The 22,438-nt window shown below is 38.5% G+C and overlaps 1 protein-coding gene across 3 annotated transcripts in view; it reads left to right on the forward strand.

Moving 5' to 3' along the window:
- The window catches only part of SKAP2 (src kinase associated phosphoprotein 2), a 162,442-nt gene that overhangs the window by 135,556 nt on the left and 4,448 nt on the right, over nucleotides 1-22,438 (forward strand). For 2 of the 3 annotated variants that reach the window (XM_061585998.1, XM_061586000.1), the window contains 2 exons: nucleotides 5,996-6,108; nucleotides 22,203-22,304. In XM_061585998.1, coding sequence (XP_061441982.1) covers nucleotides 5,996-6,108; nucleotides 22,203-22,295 — 206 coding nt within the window. In that variant the 3' untranslated portion in view covers nucleotides 22,296-22,304. The remainder of the gene's footprint in view (nucleotides 1-5,995; nucleotides 6,109-22,202; nucleotides 22,305-22,438) is intronic. The other variant, XM_061585999.1, reaches the window with a different exon arrangement.

Below are 22,438 nucleotides of genomic sequence, written 5' to 3' on the forward strand. Positions count from 1 at the left end.
CCGCTGCCAATCAGTGTGAACAATACTGAGTGAGATGGATTAATAGTCTGACTCTGTATAAGGCAGCTTCCTGTGTTCCTATGCATAGGGATTAGAACCTTAGTAAACTTTAAACACAAAATAATATAATAATAAAATACCACCCCTTTTACGTGAAGGCTGTGCCTGGGTAATTGCCATCCCATAAACTGTCTCTAACTTCTAGGTTCTTTATGCATTCTTTAAAATGTTTATTAGAATGAATCCTGATAAATCTCAGAGTTAAAAGTTAAAAAATTTTTTCTAGAACTCATGAAGGTGAAGCATTTAAATGTGTTGGTATGTCTGGAATGCTCTAATTTGAATATAAACTGTTTCTTGCAACTAGATTATTTTGACAAGTGTTTAGGATTTGTTCATTACATTTGGGTTTTGCAGATGTGAGCTGTAGCCCTGAGATAGCCCCAAAAGGAAGGGATTTGACAATGGGACAAGATGAGATTAACATATATTTGTTGCAATTTGTGGCTAAATTACTTTTTCTGTATGCACATTAGAAGAGCCCTGATGGATCAGACCAAAGGTTCATCCAGTTTAGTAGCCAGCTTTGATGCCGCCAGCAAGCTCATAAACAGGGCATAAAGGTGATGGCCTTCCTGTAGTGTTTCCCTGATTGAAATGGGTCTAGATAATCTGTTTCATCCAAGTATGCTTGAGGCTATCCCACAACCAGCAGTTTAGCATAGCTTCCAAACTCTAAAACTGTGGTCAACGTGAACTATAGTTTGATTAAACAAGCCAGCTTCATAAACCATAGTTTGAATTTGGCTTGTTTTAAACAAACCATCATTAAGTTTAACTACTGTTTGTCAGGTTCAGGCAGCACAATAAGCTGTGGCTAATCTAAACTGATGTGAACATCTTGTGGCCACAACAGAGGAGGGGAGCATGTAAGACCAAGGTTCACTGTGGCTCATACTGTTCAGTGTGATCTCCAAATGATTACTTTTTGTTGTCCTTAACCTGCTGTCAATCAATTCCTTTTTGTGACCTCAAGTTCTGTTGTTTTGAGAAATGGTAAAAAAGTTATCTCTGTCTACTTTCTGCTCACTATACATAATTTTATTAACTTCTGTTATGACCCCATGTTGTCTCTCCACGCAAAAACCAAAGAAGCCCCAAATGGTTTAGCTCTTCCTCACAAGCCTGTGTTTATTTGGGAGCAAAATATAGCATTTTTCATAGCTAAGCCTCAAAGGAGTGAAAACTTTAATCTCTCCAAAGTAACTTTCAAAGCATCCTTAGAACTTTTAACTCCCACATCAGAAATTGTACAACAGTTTCAGAGTGGCAGTTTCTTCAACAGCTGTGGCCTGGCATTCATGCAAATTCTACGCAAATTATGACTATTGCATATAAATAATGTGCCTAGCTCATTTTTCCAGCAATCTCTGTATTGAAAAAGTGACCTGTTCCTATCATAAAATATTATTGTTTTCTTTGTTAGCATGGTCTTAAAGTTTTATGAGCTAACCTATAAATATAAGTAGGTTTCCTACAATATCCCTGAAATTAAGCACCATAATAATTATTCCTTAATGTAAAATTAATTTCAAGCAATGGTTCTAACACTTTAGAATGGCAGTGACCTCTGATCTTCTCCGGATAGTTAAACGTAATGCTAGAAGTTTGTTATGTAGGGTGGTGAATTGACAAAGAGTATTTCTGCCTTACTAGGAATCTCATGACATTAATTTCTTCTAACCTTACTTAAGAATGTATGATGTTTTTCACATTAAAACGTCCCCCCAACAATAATATATACAGAGTTTTCTATTTGTATACCCGTGTGACTTGAGTAACTAAGCAGCATATGTTTAGCACAAACTATTACTCATGTTACACTTCCCTGTTGGGCAAATGTGGTATTGGATATGTATGCAGGAAAAGGTTCTTTCTTCACATACCTTACTTTCCTGTCTGAGGCTGCAGTCCTGCACACACTTCCCTGGGAGTAAGTCTCATTGAATCAGAGGTCCTGGTAAACATAGGCTTTGTTAAAAGTTAAGACTGTAGTCCAAAGAATTTTTTCTCTCTCTCTCTGTCACTCACTCACTCACTCACACACGCACACAATTTTACACATTTTTGTCTCCAGTTTTGGCAAGCCATGCCTTTTGAAACTCTGTTAGAATTCAATTTACAGAGAACAGTTTTTACGTTTTGAATAGGTAAATGTTGTATAATCTCAGTAAAGATGAATGTGATGTAGAAGACAATTTAAAAAAAATATTATAAATGTCAAATGCATTACGTCCAAAATAATCACAAATCTTCATAAATGCTAGTACAAATTTAAAAATTCAAAATTATAAAGCAGCAGTTAATAATAAATATTGTTAGATTCATGGAGCCAGGTTTACATTGATATATATGTTTTGATTTCAGATAAGAGCTAATATCTCATTCCCGTTCCCCCAATCTCAAACCCTTGGAACTTGTGTACCAAAAACAAAGCATCACTCCTTTAATTCATACAGTTTAACCATACTTAGAAGGGAATAGAAACAATGTTTAGGCTGAAATATGCACATCTACTTCGGAGTAAGTCACACTGAGTTGAAACCCCATTGAAATCAATTAGAAACAAGTCAGCTTGATTTTAGATTTTTTTAAAAAAACAAGCAAGCAAACTTGCTCCTTTTCTAATTCCATTCAAGAATTCTTCTGTCCATCCATATCCTAATACAGTAGGGCCTTGCTTTTCGGCGGCCCATTTTTCGGCGTTCTGCTAATTCGGCAGCTTTCAATTAGAGTAAGGCCCTACTCATACGGCACTTGTTCCGCTTTTACGGAGTTTTTCGGGCATCAGGCTTCATTTTATTGATGGAGTTCTGCTTTTCGGCGGGGGTCTGGAACATAACCCGCCATATGAGTGGAGCCCTACTGTAATTCTGCAACTTGTATTGGTGTAATATACCACAAGCAATAACTTACCAGAAATTTCTAGAGAAATGCAATTTGTTCAGAGAAGATAAGGAGTGAATCTTCTTAACTATATCAAAAAGACTTTAAAGACTTTTCAACAGACTCTTCTGTGTGGACCACAATTTTAAGTATCTGCATACATCAGTGGGGATCAGATTACAGGATGCAGTTCTGCACATATGTGAAACTTTGAGAATGTGTTAGATGATGTTGTTATACTATCGTGCCAAATCTAGAAAGGACCCAAAAGTGCAGGACTCAATAATGCAATCATTTCCCTAGTGCGGAAAGGCCCTGTTCCTCATGGATGCCAACCATGTTTTAGCCAAACAAGGCTACATAGGGATCATTTTGCACTTTGAAGAAGTTAAAAGTTACATTATTATTTAGTAGCATATTCTGTAGTTGAAGGATTCAGAGTCCACACACACGATTTAAAATCCACTTCGATAATCCTTTATTTCAGGCACATTTCCCCTCTTTATGATGGGGGGTGCACATTTCCCCTCTTAATGATGGGGGGTAGTCTGTATGTGTTAGAGAACCAGTGCTGGGGAGGAGGGAGAAAGAGTTCTTTAGACCTTCAAGACCCATTCAATCCCTGTCTGGACAGGGATAGCCTAGCTGCTATTGTCTGTGCTCTCATAACCTATGGGCTAGATTGCTGCTCTGTGTTATACATGGGGCTGCCTTGGAAGACAGTTTGGAAACTACAGCTAGTGCAGAATACAGCTGCCAGACTATTGACTTGGGCATAGGAGGTCTGAACATATAACACTGATCTTGGCCCAATTATATTGGCTGCTGATTAGTTTTTGTACTCAATACAAAAATGTTGGTTTTGACCTATAAAGCTCAGGGCCCCAATACATTAGGAACTGCCTCTCTCCATATGAACCTGCCTGGATCCCGTGTTCATCATCTGAGGCCCTTCTTCATGTACCTCCTGCATGGGAGGTATGGAGGGTGGCAATGCGAGAAAGGGCCTTTTCAGTTGTGACTCCCCAATTCTAGAATGCTCTCCTTAGAGAAATGTGTCTGGTGTCATCTTTTTCTGGTTCTAGGTACTAGGCAAAGATGTTCCTGGTTACTCTGGCATTTGGTTCTTAATATGATGATGCCGTATGTATTAGTGTTCATCTTTTAGCATAGCGGTGTAAGATTTGTACTTTTTAAGATATTGCAGGATGAGCACTTTTAGTCAGTGTCGTTTTATCTTTGATGTTGTTTTAAATTTTGTATTCTGTGTGCTTTTACAACTGTGAGTTGCTGTGAGACATTTTATCTAGTAAAATAATGCAATTATTATTATTCCATTTTTATGAATCTGATATCCCTGCCAAGTAATTCTTCTTGTCTTGATGATGATGTCATCTGAGCTATGGCCCTTCTGCATGTTGTAGAGATTCTAGAATCCTATTCAGAGTAAATAAATACAAGATAATAAATAGGGGCATTATCAAGCCAACAACCTTGTTTTTAAGACTGTGTTTTACGATATCGGGAAGCGGGAATACATTCCACAAATCAGATTTTTCCTATGTTTATAAGTTGTTATTATATCATGAGGAAATACAAAATAGGTATTTCACATAGAATCATCAGATTGCTTAAGAGGAAAAAATTGCCAAAAATAAATAGTTGATGCACCATCCCATACATTGTGTAGACTGCCATTCTGAATGCCCTCTAGTGTTGTACAGTAGAAGTTGTCATTTCTTTTTAGAAACGGTGAAGCATTCAGCCCATGTGATGAAAATGGGTATGTTGCCTTGAATTGAATGCAAGTCAGGGAGACATCTACTATGGGTTTCTGTGAACCAAGGTGAATATAATATTGGAAAGAATTTGTATGACAACTTACTACTGGAGGGGGTCACATGTAGATCATCATTACAATTGGAATTGTATATCAGTCTTACATTTGGTGAGGCTTTTACAGATGTAATATTTCTTGTTTATACACTATTATGTAGAAATATATGAATAATGATTTGCAGTTCTAATAACTTGAAAGTGTCACTGGCTTGTTTTCATGATTTCCAGTATGACAGTTTGTCACTTCTATAGCAAAATGAAGATGTATTCTCTTAACCCAATCAACTCAGGATTTTTTTGTTATCTTGAAATTAAAAGATGCAGATTATTGCGCCATTGGCATCTGTTGTGGTACTTGTAATGTACCTGCTTGCCTCGTTGGGGTTTCTTGCATTCTCACTGCATTAAATTCAGCCTATTCACTTCTTAAAGAATTGCAAACTGGAAATAGTTTACCATATGCACAGAAGCTTCCAATGTATTTCAACTGCACTGAGTTTCTGTGCTCCAGTAAATGCTTCTCTGTACGGCAAGCATATGACAAAGCATTTATTACTCCGTTATGGTGGCATTACAGAGCAAACAGTGCTAAAATAATCAATCAGTTAATGGTCTGTATGGCAGCTTGAACGTAGCACATTCATTGTGCTTATGTTCTTAGAAGGATGAGTTTATGGCTACAGTGTGTGTTGCATATTTAGCCAGAACTTAATGTCCTAAGCTGCTGCTGACACAAATATGTTTTTTAAAAATGCAGCTTCAGCAAGGTTAGCTCTACAGATGTGACAATATTTTAACTTTAGCCCTTAAAAAAAGGAGAAATTTTCAGAGGAGTTTGTCTTTCTCAAGACAAAAACACTGAGTGCTAAAAAGTGCTTGCTTTGCCCCCTTGTCACGTTTTCTTAATGTCAGCAGCAATTTAGTCCTTTTTCTTCGTGAAAATGCTGCTTGCTTGAAATAAAGTAGTAGATCTGTGAACTGCAGCTTCATGGCAAGAACTTGTTTTTCTTTTTAAAAAGTGGAACTTGTTTTTCATCTTTTCTGTAGCATTTACATGAGAACTCATGGGGGAGGGGTGGCTTCCTATGATAAAAAAAAAAGTTCTTCAGTCGATTTTTGTTTTGAGTGACAATGTATTTGTAACCTTGATAACAAAACCCCAGATCTCGTATGTTGACAAATCTATTGTATGCACCTTTTCCTTCCCCAGGCAATAAAAAAACCGACTATGTTAATTTCTATCAAGGTTTGTGGGACTGTACTGGAGATGTTCCTGATGAGCTGACATTCAAACACGGCGACGTTATCTACATTCTCAGCAAGGTACTGTATCCTACCAAGAATAGATAGGTATGAGGAGATAGCCAAAGTAAAAAAAAGCATGTAGCCTTGAAGGGTGTCGGGAAATTGGCATTTCCCTTACATCCTTTGGATTCAATCAGAAGTTCCTTGCACATTATTTTGTCAATGGAATGTAATCACATTTGAAGTGTTATTGTGCAACAGGAATTGTCTTTAAAGCATGTTTATCTTTGCTTGGAATCTTGGCTCCCATCCATAAAGTAACTTCCCTCTGAGACAACACACTTATTGCATGTAAAAGTTAGCCTTGTCAACTACTGAATGGTGTGGTGTGTGTGTGTTTTGCTTTTGCTTCCTTCGTGGTTCTTGTATGTGCTGAATTGTGAATGTTTGGAATAGATTTCATATCACAGTTGGCCTCATGAATAATCAGGAGCTGCATGTGTGTTGTCACAGATTTAGTTGATCTTCACCACATTGCTTCCCCTTTGCTTTAATTACTGTGCATAAGTGCATTTTTGGCATTTATTGAAGAAGGCGAAATTCTGTACCACAGCTATTTGAGTGAGCATGAAACTAAAAATTCCATACTTACCACATTAACTATTTTACAAAATGAATCACTATAATGGCTCCATTAGGTTGCAGTCCTCTGCCCACTTACCTGGGAGTAAGACCCATCAATGTCAATAGGACTTATTGTAGAGAGAGAGAATTGTATGGAATTGCATTGTTAGTCTCCCTCCGGTGTCATTTTTCCTGCCACAACTGAACATACCTCAGCACAAAATGTTTCAGTTCTTGCCATGCAGAAGCTAGAAGGCAACTCTGAAAATGACCCACTGCTGTGGCCTGGACACCTGATGCCACTTTGAGCAATCATTTATTTGATCCCATTGCTATTTGTAGAGGTGGCAGGCCAATATTCATGGAGTACTCCTGAGCTGTTTCCACATCAGTGAAGTGCAAAGTAGGAACATAAGAGCCTGCTGGATCAGGCCAATGGCCCATTCCAGCATCCTGTTCTAACAGAGGCCAGGCAGATGCCTACAGGAAGCCCACAAGCAGGACGTGAGCACATGAGCGCTCTCTCCTCCTGCAGTTTCCAGCAACTGGTGTTCAGAAGCATATTGCCTCTGAGTGTGGAGGCAGGGCATAGCAATCATGGCTACTAGCCCTTGATAGCCTTATCCTTCATGAATTTATCTAATCCTCATTTAAGCCCATCATGATTGGTAGCCATCGCTGCCTCCTTAACTATGCATTGCATGAAGAAGTACTTATTTTTGTCTGTCGTGAAACTTCCAACATCCAGGTCCGTAAGTCCCTATGTTTTAGTGTTACTTTCTGTAAGTACTACTGTTCTAGTGTTACTGTCCGTAAGTTGTAGTGTTATGAAAGAGGAAGCAAAACTTTTCTGTACCTACTTTGTCCACTCCATTCATAATTTTACACACCTCTATCATATTGCCTCTCACTCATCTTTTTTCTAAATTAAAAACCCCCAAATGCTGCAACCTTTCCCCTTAGGAGGGTTGCTCCATCCCCTCCATAATTTTTGGTTCCTTTTTTCTGAACTTTTTCCAACTCTACAATATCCTTTTTGAGGAGAGGTGACCAGAACTGTAGACAGTACTCCAAATGCGGTTGCATCATAGATTTGTATGATGGCAGTATCATATTGGAAGTTTTATTTTCCTTTCCTTTCCTAATGATCCTTAGCAGTTGACATCTTCATCAGGCTATCCATGATGACCTGAAGGTCTCACCTCTGGTCAATAACCTTCAGTTCAGACCCCATGAGCATATAAGTGAAATTCATATTGTTTTTTGCCCTGACATGCATCACTTTACATTTGTTTACATTGAATTGCATTTGCCATTTTACTGCCTATTCACAAAGTGTGCAGAGGTCCTTTTGGAGCTCTTCACAATCCCTTTTTGTTTTAATGACCCTGAACAGTTTACTATCTTCAGCAAACTTGTCCACCACACTGTTCACCTGTAACTCTAGGTCTGTGTTCCCATGAAACACTTAAAAATTGCTGGTGGTCTTCGCAGACCACTTAATGATTTTTCTGCCTGTTGTTGCAATTGTAATGTGCTGTGCCAGATGCTGTATGATTTTTAGTTGCATCTTATTGCTTCTTTTATTTCTTGCATTGTATTTTATTGTATACCATTTGCATTCCATAATATATATAAAATAAAAGGAACCATTAAAAAGAAATTAAAAATCAATATGAATATTAAATGCAGACATGGTGCGCACTGACCACAGTTTGGGAACTGTTGCTCTAGATCATTTATGAATAAGTAAAAAAGCACAGGTGCCAATACTGGTCCTTTGGGGGGACTCCCATTTTCTACATATCTCCTTTGGGAGAACTATCCATTGGGAGTACTCTGGTTCCTGTTTCTTAACCAATTTCTGATTCACAAGAGGACCTCTCCTCTTGTTCCATGACTGCTAAGCTTATTTAAAAGTCTTTGGTGAGGTGGGGTACCTGTGGTGCTCCAGATGCTGTTGTTGAAAGCTTTTTGAAAGTCCAAGTACACTATGTCAGCTGGTCTATATATATGTTGACACTCTCAAAGAACTCTAATAGGTTAGGGAGACAGGACTTAGCCTTGCAGGAGCCATGGTCTATATGCTTGGCTATTTTATCTTTAACAATCCTGCCAGTTTTCCCCGGACAGACATTAAGCTAACCGACACATAATTTCCAAGACCCCCTGCAACCTGATTGCTTTTTAAAAATTGGTGTTACATTAACCCTTTTTCAATCCTCGGGGACCAAGGTTTATCTTAGGGAAAATGGACACGTTAGATATTTTTGTTAGAAGATCAGCAATTTCACATTTGAGTTCTTTGAGAACTCTTAAGAGGATGCCAACTGGACCTGACAATTTGTCTGTTTTTATTTTGTGTGTTAGGCCTAGAATTTCAGCTTCTCTGCTATCTCCTTATCTTCTTTAAGTGCACCTTTGAATCCCTTGTCATCCAAGGGTCCAGAGCCTCGCTATCCTGCTACTAATGTATTGAAATATTTTTGCTGATGGTGGTCTTTATGTTTTTAGCAATGTGCTCTTGAAATTATTTTTTAGCATCCTTTATTGTCTGCTTATATTTATTTTGCCAAAGTTTGTGTTTCTTTTTGTTCCCTTCATTTGAACAAGACTTCCATTTTTTGAAGGAAGCCTTCTAGCCTCTAACAGCGTCTTTGACTCTGCTTGCTAACCATTATTTCTCAAGAAATAATTATTTCTTATTAAATAAATGTGAGTCGCTAGATATATCTTCTGCTTCGTTATTGATGTAACAAATAATTTAATAATCATGATTTCTGATACCTCTCTTGCCTAAACTTTATCTTGCCTATCCTCAGAACTCCTATGTGAACTCAGTCTTATTTAACTGGGCCTTTCCCAGGCCTACCTATTAAGTCCCTGACAGTAGGAATTTGAATCCAGGACTCTTTGAAGTCCAGACCTTGCATTTAATCCACTCTATTGGATTAGTAAATGCACTAAACAGCTTCCAGGTGTATAGCCTTACACTGCAATCCTGTCCATGCTTTTTCCTGGAAGTAATTCCCATTGTATTCATTGGAGCTTACTCGCAAGAAAGTATACATGATGTCTTATATTCAGGCCCGGCGCTAGCACACGGCCAGGTTGAGCACTAGCTCTAGGGCTCAGGATCTCCATAGGGCCCCAGGAGGCCCTCCCGGGATAAGCGGGAGGAGGGAATTCGTGGGCGATGGTACAGGCAAGCCCCAGGCAGCTGCACAGCAATGAAGTCGGTCCTACTCAGCTGCACTGCTGCCAGCAAAGAGAAACAGCAGACTGGTTGCTAAGGAGCTGCCCCGGTCCTGAATTTCAGGCATGGGAGATGGGGCAGAGCTTATTGGCCCATAGCAGCAGAAGCAAGGCAATTCTGAGGGGAGGAAGTGGCTGAAAAAGAGCCTATGTCTGTTGTAATACCTGTTCAGACATAAGTCCTGTTGAATTTGTGTGAGCTGCGTGGCTGACTAGGGATTTGAAACCAGGTCTGTCAGGAGGTCTTAGTTATCATGTGTCTGTTTAACTTGGAAATTTGTACCTTTATAATGCCTGGTGGTAACATGACATGTTCAGAGACTAAGAGTTTGTCCCTAGAAGGGCTCTTTTTTCAGTCTTTCATACAATGCGCTATATTAGTAGTACTAATAGCATTAAATGTCCATCAGTGCGGTGTGTTTATTCTGCACTAGACATCAAAGGTGATTCTTCTTATTAGACATTTTTATGAGGGTTTCTGATGAACTGAGGCATGCTGGAGTATTGTGTTGCATCTGTGTTTATATGGGTCTACAGTATCTGAAAGTTTATCTGCATGTAAGCCCTGTGATGTGAAAGTATCATTTAGTGTCAATTTTGGACACTATATGCACTTCTTAACATATAGGTAAATTGTAGTTGAATGCCTTTTTTAAATTGAGAAATGGGATTTTAACTTTAAAAAAACAGTATTTGTTTAAAAGGGCAGCCTTTCATCTATTGTTCTGTCCTTGGCTTGCCCTGGTGCTCTGATATAACAGTATCATGTGGCAATATGGGGTTCTAAGATGAATTTTAGAATGCCTCCTAATATCTCAACACAGTTGAGTAAGTTGTGAGTGCAGGGAAAGGGCCATTGCAGCATCTCCCTTGCACGCAGAAGGACCCTCGGGATCAGTCCCCAATGGCATCTCCAAGTAGGAGAGATGCCATCAGGGACTGAACCTGAGGGACCTTCTGGGAGACACTCCTGCCTGAAACTCTGGAGAGCTGCTGCCAGTCAGTGTAGACAGTACTGGGCTAGATGGACCAATGATCTGACTCAGTATAAGGCAGCATCCTATGTGACTAGAAAATCCTGGTGGAGAATTGAAATGTTTATTTGAAGTGCCTTTTTTCAAATATCTTTTCAAACGTCAGGAAAGAATGGATTCCATCCACACATACTTTTTTGTCTTTGAAAACATTAGAAACACCAATAGAAACAGCGAAAAATGAGAATTATTTCTCAGTACATTTTGTGGAAGATCCCAGGCTCTGATCCTATTCATATAATCTGCCTATAATTAACATGGTAAACCAGAATAAATTCTTAGGATGTGAGACCTACAAAATAGGCAAATTTGCCCCAACAAATTAAAATAAATCAAAATTTTGTATTTTTTATTTTATAAGAGGGGGTTGCAATATTGGTGAAGATTTGTTTTCTTTGAAAGAGTGGGGCCACAAGGGATAAATGTAGTTTGAGGAGGAAAGGGAGGGGACAAGGGCCCACTGATGCCCTGGGCCCGAGGGCCCTCAGAAACCTGGAGCCGACCCTGCTTATATTGTATTCTGTAGCACTGAATTACTGTACCTTTCCCTTAACTGAGTAAGCTAAAAGCTAGCCCAATGTCCTGTAACATATTAAACAGCTCCTACTAGGTGTTGTATCTTGATTTTTATCAAATTCATGGTTTATTGACCCAGGATTGAAAGCATTCCAACTTGAAAAGAAGCATGAGGTAGAGTGACTTTCCTTTATCTCCACCCTATGTAGTACCTTAATTAATATATATATAGTCCTGGGCGTTAGATTTTGGTTGGCTGTAGCTGCTACGGATCTATGGGAGTTTTGTGCTCAGAAATATATTTTTTTCCTGCAAAGCTGCAAAGAAATCTGATGAAAATTCAACATGTTTTTGACTATTGCAGCTTTTTCAGCAAAATGAGCTCTCCTGTCAGCAGTGTATTTAGGGACTTTGGAAAATAAAATGCCAGGGAATAGTCTATCTCTACTTCTACTGTTCAAGGTCTGACTGAGTGCTACCAGCCAGACAAAGGGTTTTTAAGAATACAGTCAAGGTAAAAATAATCTAGAACCTCTTAAGCTCAAGGACTTGAACATATACTTCTTAATCCTCTAAATTGATGCTTCAGCTTTATGGCACTTGGATAATTGTTTGCCAATTTTTAAAAAAAAAACATTTTTACACCATCTAGTGGTTGAAAATGAGAGATGCAGGTGTCGGGAGACGCCAGTGTCTGCAGTTCTAAAATGGTGTCATAAATTTCAACTCCGGCTTGATCTCATCTATTGCTTATTACTTTCTGATCATAAATCAGCCCCCCTGTTGACATTAATCCTCAGGAAATCTTATTCTGCTGATAAGGAATTAAAGGTAAGTATTCTATGTTGTAGGAAGAATGCAATGTGAGCTAAAAGATAAAGTACTTGTACTGGCAGAAAGCATTTTAACAGAGAAAATTTAAATAACAGCAGGGCCAGTTATGAAAGAAGCCAAAACATATCCTGTGCGCTTCTGCCAATAACTTCTTGTGTGTAGTGGGTGTTGCTCCTAAAATACTAACAGCCAACCATGTATTGACAAATACCTCCCTTCCCTAAAGGATTCATAGTATTGGAAACAATTTTACTCAATTACAAAAACAGTGGGATCTTGCATAAGTTTAAAAATGGATTGCATTCTTCAATTTTGGCTCCTTTTTTTCTGGCAGGAGACCTGCATGCATGCAACTGGACACAAGAACACTATTAATTACTATGTAGTTGTGCAGAACTTCATATTCAATGTAATATGACATGCCACATAGACACACACACAGAGAGAAATTTTCTCAGCAGCAGCTAGGCCTATTCAAGCTTGCCTTCTGCAGTTCAAATCTTAGAGACAGGCAGATGAAGAGTCAAGAAGCTATATATTATTCTGTGCTGTTTTCAGTTATGTTTCCTGTAGGTGGAAAGTTCCCAGGATGACATTCCTCTCACTGGCATCATACTGTTTATGAACTTAACAGCAATAATATATAGGAACATCATGACTGCACAGAGCTTTCCATATTAATTATATTTGTAATCATATGCCTGGTACCCAAAAGTGTTGTTCTGCGTACCTTCTTCTTGTGTTAGTTGATTCTTTTTTTTTTGCTTTATCCTGACTTTTATGCAGGAAAAATCTTCAGGTGGTTCCCTACCTTTTTAATTTATTTCATATTGAAAATGGGGGGGGGGGGAAATCAGTATTCACGTTTAAAATATTGCGACTGAGTTATCTGACTTTTTTATCATCTTCTTACTGAATTTTAAAGCCAGATTTAAAATGGAAACATAAATAGGAACATGAATGACAATACATGTTTTTGAGACACCAAACGGCCTCTTATTGTGTTTTAGCAATTCTTATATACTTTAGGAATGAGAAAACTTTTATTTAGGGAAAGAATGTTTAGTAACAGATTCTGTTGGTGTTTCACAAATTGCATGCTCCTGATTCCCTGGGCATGGCTGCCCAACAGTATGTAAACTTTTAGTATGAATTTAGTATGAGTTTTCCTTGAGCTCAGAGCCTTCCTTATGAGCACTGGGGCCCACATTATGCAGTCAGGAGTCTGAGGGTTATCTTGTCATTATGTAAAACAGCATAATTTCATGTGCCAGATGCAAATGATTATGTTGGCTATATTAGCAGACTCCTTCATCTTATTTTATGACAGAAATCTGGATCAGACACTTGCCTTATAACCAGATATTCTGCCAACCAGACTTCTACACTCCTGTTTTCAGATCAATCAATAACATTTACTGGGATGATGTGTGACATACCTCAGAGATTATGGCTGCAACTATGCTTATTTCCTCTTTCTAATTCAGCAATGCCAGTGCAGACATGGCTGATTGTCCTTAAAAATGAAATATATCTTTAGATATTTCCTTGAGTACCTGCAGAGCTTTTGCTACACGTAAACTAAAAATATTGCCATATTATTTTTAATAGTATAAGTATATGATGATAGCCAGTGTCGTTTCGGGCAAAACAAAACAAAAACTTTCTCTTAAACTGAAATTTTGTCCAGCAAGAAAACAGAACTCTATTCAACCCTGACATACAATAGTTTTCCTGTTATACCAAGAAACCCGGTTTCTCTTGCAGAATAGCAGACATATCCATTTACTCTGTCATATATTTGTAGGTTATGTATTTCACTGACACATTTTGAGATTAATATTTGCCATTTATCTAATGGAAAACATACGTATTATTTGATTTTTTGTAATATTGAACTGATTGCAAGTTTAAAATTGTTCATTAGAAACTGCACCCTCTGCAATCACATGTTGCAGAGAGATAATTCCATGAAGATATAACTGTAAAATACATTATAGTTGATTCTAATGTGTTGGTTTACCAAATCTAGGGTAGGCTTGGCATGAATTCGTATTTAAATAGTAAGCAGAGTCTTTCTTGGACCTAGGTTCAAAGTTGTGTATGTCACACTCTGTCAGCTTTCTATTTTTTTTAAAAAAAGAAACCTACTTTTCTGGGGCTGTTGTGTGAAATTGAATGAAATCATAGCTGTAAATAACTTCAATCTCAATCTTAATCATTTAGATACAATTCGGATTTGCTGTGTCTGATACACTATTGTTTAGCAGTCCTCTGCATCATCAGAGATGCATCCTTGAAAGAAAAGAGATGGCTAGAACCACTTTCTCTAGTATGGGCTTTTCAAATGCAGGAAAACTTTGAAGGGCAGGTTCATGCTTGAGTGTTACAGAAGTGTGAGGGTAGTACCGTCAAAGTTCTCTTGACAAACTTTTTGAGTCATAGCATCAAAGAGTTAGAAGGTTTGAACAGGCAATGTAGTCCAATTCCGTGGTCAAAATTGGAACCGTCCACCCACCAGCTCCACATAGATTATCTCATGCAATTCAAACCACACTGTATCTTGAAACACAAACTGTGTGTATTAACTTAGGCTACTTGTAAGTTCAGCCACAATGACTCAGAAGCATAAATGTAATGCTCTGCATTTTGCTGTTGGGTTGCCTTATAAACACACTCACACCTGCCTTCAGAGAGAAGGAACTGTTCCTTGATATTACATAGTCAAGTGAATCTGTCTAGCGTGTCTGGGACCCATTCAATTTTTCATTTTATCTCCTGTGGCAACCTTTGAAATATCAGGGTCTGTATTACTTAGTTAAAGTATACACTTCATTTTTATATTAATGAGTTGTTTTATAAAGTTTACTATAGTCATAGAAATGAACTATTTATTTTTGCAGTAATTATAGAAATTGGCAGTTTCTGTTACACTAAAGAAGCGCAAATCAGTTTTTTTTAAAAAAAAAAAAACTACTCTCAGCAATTTTAAACTTGCAATCAGTTTTGGTTATTTATTTATTTGTGAGTGAGTGAGTTTCTGGCTCTACCGAAGTTTGTGGCAAAGGCTGCAATCCTGCACATAGTTAAGTCTGCTTAAATCTCCCGTATCAGCTGGCAGCAGCGATTCCATTAGGCTACATGTAGCCTACAGCAGAGCAAGGGAAGGGAAGCAGGATCATCCCACTAGCCCTGTCCAAAGACTAGCAACGTTTGGCTCCTCCTCCTTTGAACTACATCCTTTTTAGCTGGTCATTATAAGAACGTTGTAACTAAGAACCTAATGTAATATGGAAAGCGGGATTGGACCAAGATGAAGGAGGTGTGAAAATTGGAGGGAGAAATATCAATAATTTAAGATATGCAGACGATACCATACTACTAGCAGAAACCAGTAATGATTTGAAATGAATGCTGATGAAAGTTAAAGAGGAAAGCACAAAAGCAGGACTGCAGCTGAACATCAAAAAGACTAAAGTAATGACAACAGAAGATTTATGTAAATTTACAGTTGACAATGAGGACATTGAACTTGTCAAGGATTATCAATACCTCGGCACAGTCATGGAGACAATAGTCAAGAAATCAGAAGAATGCTAGGACTGGGGAGGGCAGATATGAGAGAACTAGAAAAGGTCCTCAAATGCAAAGATGTATTACTGAACACTAAAGTCAGGATCATTCAGACCATGGCATTCCCGATCTCTATGTATGAATGTGAAAGCTGGACAGCGAAAAAAGCGGATAAGAGAAAAATCAACTCATTTGAAATATGGTGTTGGAGGAGAGCTTTGCACATACCGTGGACTGCGAAAAATCCAAATAATTGGGTGTCGGAACAAATTAAACCAGAACTGTCACTAGAAGCTAAAATGATGAAACTGAGGTTATCATACTTTAGACACATCATGAGAAGACGTGATTCACTAGAAAAGACAATGATGCTGGGGAAAACAGAAGGGAGTAGAAAAAGAGGAAGGCCAAACAAGAGATGGATTGATTCCATAAAGGAAGCCACAGACCTGAACTTACAAGATCTGAGCAGGGTGGTTCATGACAGTTGCTCTTGGAGGTCACTGATTCATAGGGTCACCATAAGTCATAATCGACTTGAAGGCACATAACAACAACAACTAAGAACCTAGTGCGTTGATTTGTTTGTTTTTTCTTCTTCCCTCCCAAGCCCCTTTTCCTTTGGTGTTGTGTCTTAGATTGTAAACCTGAGGGCAGGGCAAGGACTTTCAGATTACTGATATTTGTAAGCCACTCTGGGAAACTTTTTTTTTCTGAACAGCAGGGTTAAAAATGCTTTAACCAAGTAAATAAATAAACTGTGTCACTGAGATTTAAGCAGCCTTAAGTGTGTGCTGGCTTCCTGCCAAAAATTTGGGTAGCCCGGTACTTGTACAAAGTATTTCAGGAAGGACTAATAGTTCTAAATGAAATTTGGATACATGACATTAATGCCTTTAGAGAGTGTCACTGCTGGTTGTTCCTTTTATCGTTTTCTTTCCAAACAATTTGAAACTATTTTTTCTGCCTTCTCTTCCTCCCTCCACTTCTCCCAAGCGTGCACACTTTTGCCTTTAAGCAATTCATTATGCGGTCCTTTAATTTCTTCAGAGTGTTATTTTCATACAATAAAGCATTACAGTGCTCCTGAATCTTGATAGCAATTCTACAGAAAGAGAAAGAAGCTTTGTGTTAGTAATTACCTAACAGTGTCAGGAGCTGACTGCAGGCCTCTTCTTAGTGATAACAGAATAACCACATAATGTAGCTTTATAGTGCATGATTAATAGAAAATAATTACACATCCTACAAAGGAATGCAATATTTCTTATAAATTGACTGGAATGGTTTCCTGCAGATTAAAGGACGCTTCATTATTTTATCAGTCTCTCTGAAGTGGAGTCAATTGCCAAAGCTAGACCTGATGGTAAGAATACTCAGTGTACCTAAATACACTGAGGGATACCAGATAGTAGCCTTATTCATACTTGAATAAAGTATAAATAAGCAGCTTAAACAAGAGGCTTCCATGATGTGATTTTCCACAAATATTAAATACTTTGCTGATTGATGCTGTCTTTCATTAGCTGTAGGATAAGGACCGGCTTTTAAATTCAAGAGACACACTCACCTCCACCCCCGAAAAGAACATTGCTGATGGCAGTGATCTTTGCAGTCTCTTGAATGAGTTGCTGCATTTTAGGAGCTGTTCCATAGCATAAATTATTTTGTCTCTTAGCATTTAATTATGAGAAATGGTTACAAGTGTATCATACCTGTTCAGTAATACCTCAGTTAACAAATCCTCCAAGAAAGAAGCTCCTTTTAACAAAGTCCTTTTTGAGTCTAGGGGAGGGGGGCACACTCTGACATAGTCAGAATGTGACTTCTTGTCTACTGGACTGCGGCTCCTGCAGGCAGCTCTCTCACACATGGCTGGAATGGCACTCCTTGCCAGTTGGCAAAGGTACCTCCGCAGTAAATAGTGCTTCGGGTGCCCTGGAAGCATTGTTTACTGCAGATGCATTTTCTCGAGTGTAGCGGAGGATGGCAGAGAGAGACTAAGCACTGCGTGGTGGTGGCAACTGTCCCTTGCCTGTCTGCTGGAGTGTACAGAGAGGAGAACTGTGCTCAAAGCTTTAGATTGCTATAGCAAGATGCTGCATGATAAAAGAAAAAAGGCAAGGCAGGTATCCCTGGATGCATTTTGGAAAAAGTGTTCAACTGGTCTGTATGCAAAGCTTACCTGACGTGGTTCCTTTCAGACATGCTTATTGTTAGTTTTGAATTAAAAAATTGCTTAGATATGTTGAACTCTTTTTTGTGGTGTAGGAACCTATCCCTATTCTTTCCATGTTATTCCTACATTTGGTACCAAAGTTTCTGTTAAAGAAATAATGCCCAGGAATGTATGTACTTCGTTAACTGAGGCATTACTGAGGCATAAATGACACAGTCATTTTTTACTTTGATTGATTTGATGTTTGATATTACACAAATAAATAATAAAGGGTTGGATCCAAAGAAGATTGAATGGAACTCTGATTGTCCAATAGAGCTTTGCTGGTTCTCCACATTACGGTCTCCTGTGCCCCCCCCCGTCGTCCCCCAGCTGCTCTTGAGGGTCGACAGACCCTTTGGAAAGGTGTGGTATGTGGTATCAGAGGAATTGGCAGGGCTGCCTTGTGTAAGCAGATGTGCCTTTGCACTTGCTCAAGACATCCATGCCATGAGTCAAATATGTGGAAGCAAGTAGATTTTTAAAGAACCTAGAATGTATGAATTGTCCTAATGCTTATATTTTCCCTAGAGGGTGAATATTAAAGTTTTTATTATATACGTGTGTGCTAGTGCAATAACTAGCATATAATTCTCAGCGTAGCCTGAATCAATTACCTTTAGTGTCACTGTATCCATAACAGTGCTCTAAGAGCAGGATCAAAGTGGTTTTTGTGTGCATATGAAGCACCTTTTTAAAAGAGCTGTAAATACATTAACCAGATAGGGATCTCTCTTCAATGATGACTCCAGCCTAAGGTTAAAACATTACATTCCCAATAAAGCGGATCTGTGTTCTCATTCCTGCTTGCTTATACTATAAATGCTCTAATTGGGATTCATGTTGCTAGCAAGGCTCATACCAAGAATAGTAATGATAAAGTAAAAGCATCTGGGTTGCAGTCTTCTCCCTCTTTCTAGTCCAAAGTCTGCAGTCTATCCATAAATTAGCTTAGTAGACTGTTAAATCACCACCCACTTCATTTTAACGTTTAGCTTCACACAAGTACATTAAATTGTATATTCCTAACAGCAAGAAAACAAGGGTTTTCAAAAAACTTTTTTTCTTTGTTTTAAATTTAATTGGAGCTTTCTGAAGTAGCCCCCCCCCCAAAAGTATATGTTTTCCAAGTTCCTGAAATATCTACATGGGATATTTTCATTCTGTAATTTAACACCCTGCTTTTATTCTCTGCCATTAGTCATAAAGGCCTTTAATGATAACTTCCGAAAACCTCCCATTGTTTTCTCTCTGCCCCATCTATGAACATTTATTGTTCAAAAAGTGGTGTGTGTTTTTCTTCTTTTGCCCTTATGGAAAGCTTTGTTGGCAATATTCCTCCAGCACAGGTGAGGGCTGGCATCATGAGTGATTGCTTGCTCTTTAAGTCTGTAGAGACGTAGATTGTGTATTTAAGCAGGCTAATGTGGGATAAAGCATGTGTTTATTAAACAAACACACACAGCTGGAACATCTGAACCCCTGGTGAGACAGCAAAGCTCCTCTTGCCTTTAAGGGTTTTGGCCCCAGAACAATCATTCCAAAGCTGCAGCAGGAGTAATTCTCATTGTGGCAGAGCAGCCAAGTTGTTGTATGCTCGGATGAACCAACATAATCCACTCCGATGGGGAAAGGGGAACTCATGCTTCTGGCTTGGAGCTCCTCTCATTCCTTTGAAGGTACATGATTTCGAAAGCAGAGCCTAGACATGCTTCTTTAGGATAGCCTGTGACTTTTACAGTGTCTTATGCTTTTAATATCCTAGGCACTACAGGAGAAGTGAGATGTAAAATAAAAAAAAGTATGCACCCATCAGTCATCTTTTTTTATGTTGGTGTGTGTGTGTGTGTGTGTGTGTGCGCGCATGCGTGTGTGGACACGCATACTTAAACATGTATGAGACATGTAAAACATACACTACAATCTATCATATGCTGTTATACTATAATACATCTTTTTATTTCTTTTCACATAACTATTTATACTCAGAATTCACAGAAAGACACTAGGATCGTACCTCACAGGTCAAACCTAACTGATCCACTATCCTCCATTATTGGTAATATCTATAGAACCTCTGTTCCTTGCTTCCACACTTTAAATGTTAATGCCAGATTAGAATTTAAGGAGAAGTCCTTTGAAAAGAGAAACGGTGTTGCATGTTTCAGGAAGCAAAACATAGTTTGGATCATCTGAACAGCACAATCTGGGGTAATGGTTGGAACAAATGGGAGGAATCATTGACCAAAGATGGGTAAGGTATGTATCTGCTGTGAGGGTAATAGATAATGGCATGAATCAGATCTCTGCAAAAAGTCCTTTAACCTTGCCCAGAGAGTTCAATCCCACATATTGCAGGGACCTGCTTTATGAGTAGCCATCCAGCTACATCCGCACCTGGTGTGACACATGACAGAAGGTGGGCATGGTTTGGGGGAAACAGCTTTGTGGGCTAAATTGGGAGGCATGATGGCCTGTGGGCTGGAGGTTCCCCATCCATGCTTTAAAGAGTGCAAGTAATTTTGATACTTTGTAGTTTCCATCCTCTTAGAAATTCTAGAAAAGAACAGGTAACTTTTGTTATCTCACATACATATCAGGACCCAATCAGAATCCCATTAATCCTTAGATCCAGGTAAAAACATTTCTTCTGGAGGGACTCTGCATTTTGCAACTTGAAGTTCTCTTCTGCTTCAAAGTCTCTGTGTGTTCTGTTTTCCTAGTCCATCATGTGGTCACCGTTAGTCTGGTTTTTGAATGAGGCCTCTGTTTTCATACTGCTGGCTGCACCATGCACTATACATGGGGGCAATTTCAGCAGTTGGAAATTACTGAGCTGCTGTTAGGATTGATTTTAACAATATTTACCTCACAGGAACAGAAATTATATTTGGATCCCACAATGCTCTTACTTGGTATTGCTTTTGGAAAATGTTATTTCCTTAAACTATCATATACTTGTTTTGTTCCAGATTTATCTCGCTAAGCCTAAACAAATTTCAAACTAAAATGCATTAGTCATCTGTCAGGCATATGAGAATCTTCCACATAAAGCAGTGGTGAATTCTGAGAGGAAATAGGACCTGTATGGAAAGTATCATCCCTATACATGAACTTAGTGTGGCATTAACTAACCAAGGCTTTTCATACTTTAAGACTGTATTACTGAATAGCTCTCAGCTGATCTTCATACCTTATTATAAAGTATTAGTTTTCAAATGTCAACTGTTAATATAGTTTTGGTCAAAAGAATATGAAAAGGAGGCGGACTAGGGAAATTACTGAATTAGAAGTTCATCCAATGAGCATAATGCCTGTACTGAAAAAAGCAATATAAAAGTGGTAATACCAAACCAAAACCCACAACATAATGGCCCAGTTTGCATTTTACAGTAAACCATAATTAATGGTTTACTGATCTTGCCCACTTTACTCCTCCCCAGTAGCGTGAGGGAGAAACAAACCATGATCCCTGGATCAGCATTGCGTCCAAACAAAAGATTTGGTGTGTTTCACTCAAACCACAAGCAGTAAGCCAAGAACAGACGTTGGCTACAGATAGTGATTTGTTTGGGGTGAAACAAGCCTTGATCCTTGATCCAGACATAATACTAAGCCAGGGATCCCGGTTTGTTTCTCCTGCAAGCTAACAGGGAGGAGCAAAACAGGCAACTGTGGTTTTTCTGTCATGTTCGTGCAAGGCCAATGAAGATTGCATTGATTGGATACAACTATTTTAAAAAACAGCTAAACATACTTGGAAACACAGGATTTGTATGAGTAGCATTATCACTGAGCATATAACTATACAAAGCATGCAATTGATAGAATCACATTCCTTTTTGCTCACTGAGTGAATTTTGGCCTGCCATGTGTAGTTAGCATTTCTCTCTCTCTAGGACATAGTAACAGATAGTCTTTTAAAATGTAATTTCCTGCTTTGCTTAACTGCATTTCAAGTGCTTCAGAAACACATACACACGCAGTTCCTTAATGTTTTAATTTTCCATTCATGCTTTTGTAACTGTATGTAAGGAGGAAACCTAAGGAGTCACATGCAAAACTCTATTGCATTTATATCAGACTAAAGGTTAATACTGCATATTGTTTTCAATTAGGAGTACAGTAGATTTGGCTGGTGGGTAGGAGAAATGAAAGGAACCATTGGCTTGGTGCCTAAAGCCTACATAATAGAGATGTATGAGATTTGAGAGGCCCCGGTAAGTACATTTTAATTCAATCTTCAGTAATGGCTTATATGTTCCCTTGTGCTCTCTCTTCATACAGATTTCTTTTCCTGGAATCTTTATGGGAGTTCTCTTAACAAAGACTGCAGCAAAAAAAGAAAAAGTCA

Source organism: Rhineura floridana, chromosome 10, assembly GCF_030035675.1.
Source record: "Rhineura floridana isolate rRhiFlo1 chromosome 10, rRhiFlo1.hap2, whole genome shotgun sequence".
In the NCBI taxonomy this organism is placed as follows: Eukaryota; Metazoa; Chordata; class Lepidosauria; order Squamata; family Rhineuridae; genus Rhineura; species Rhineura floridana.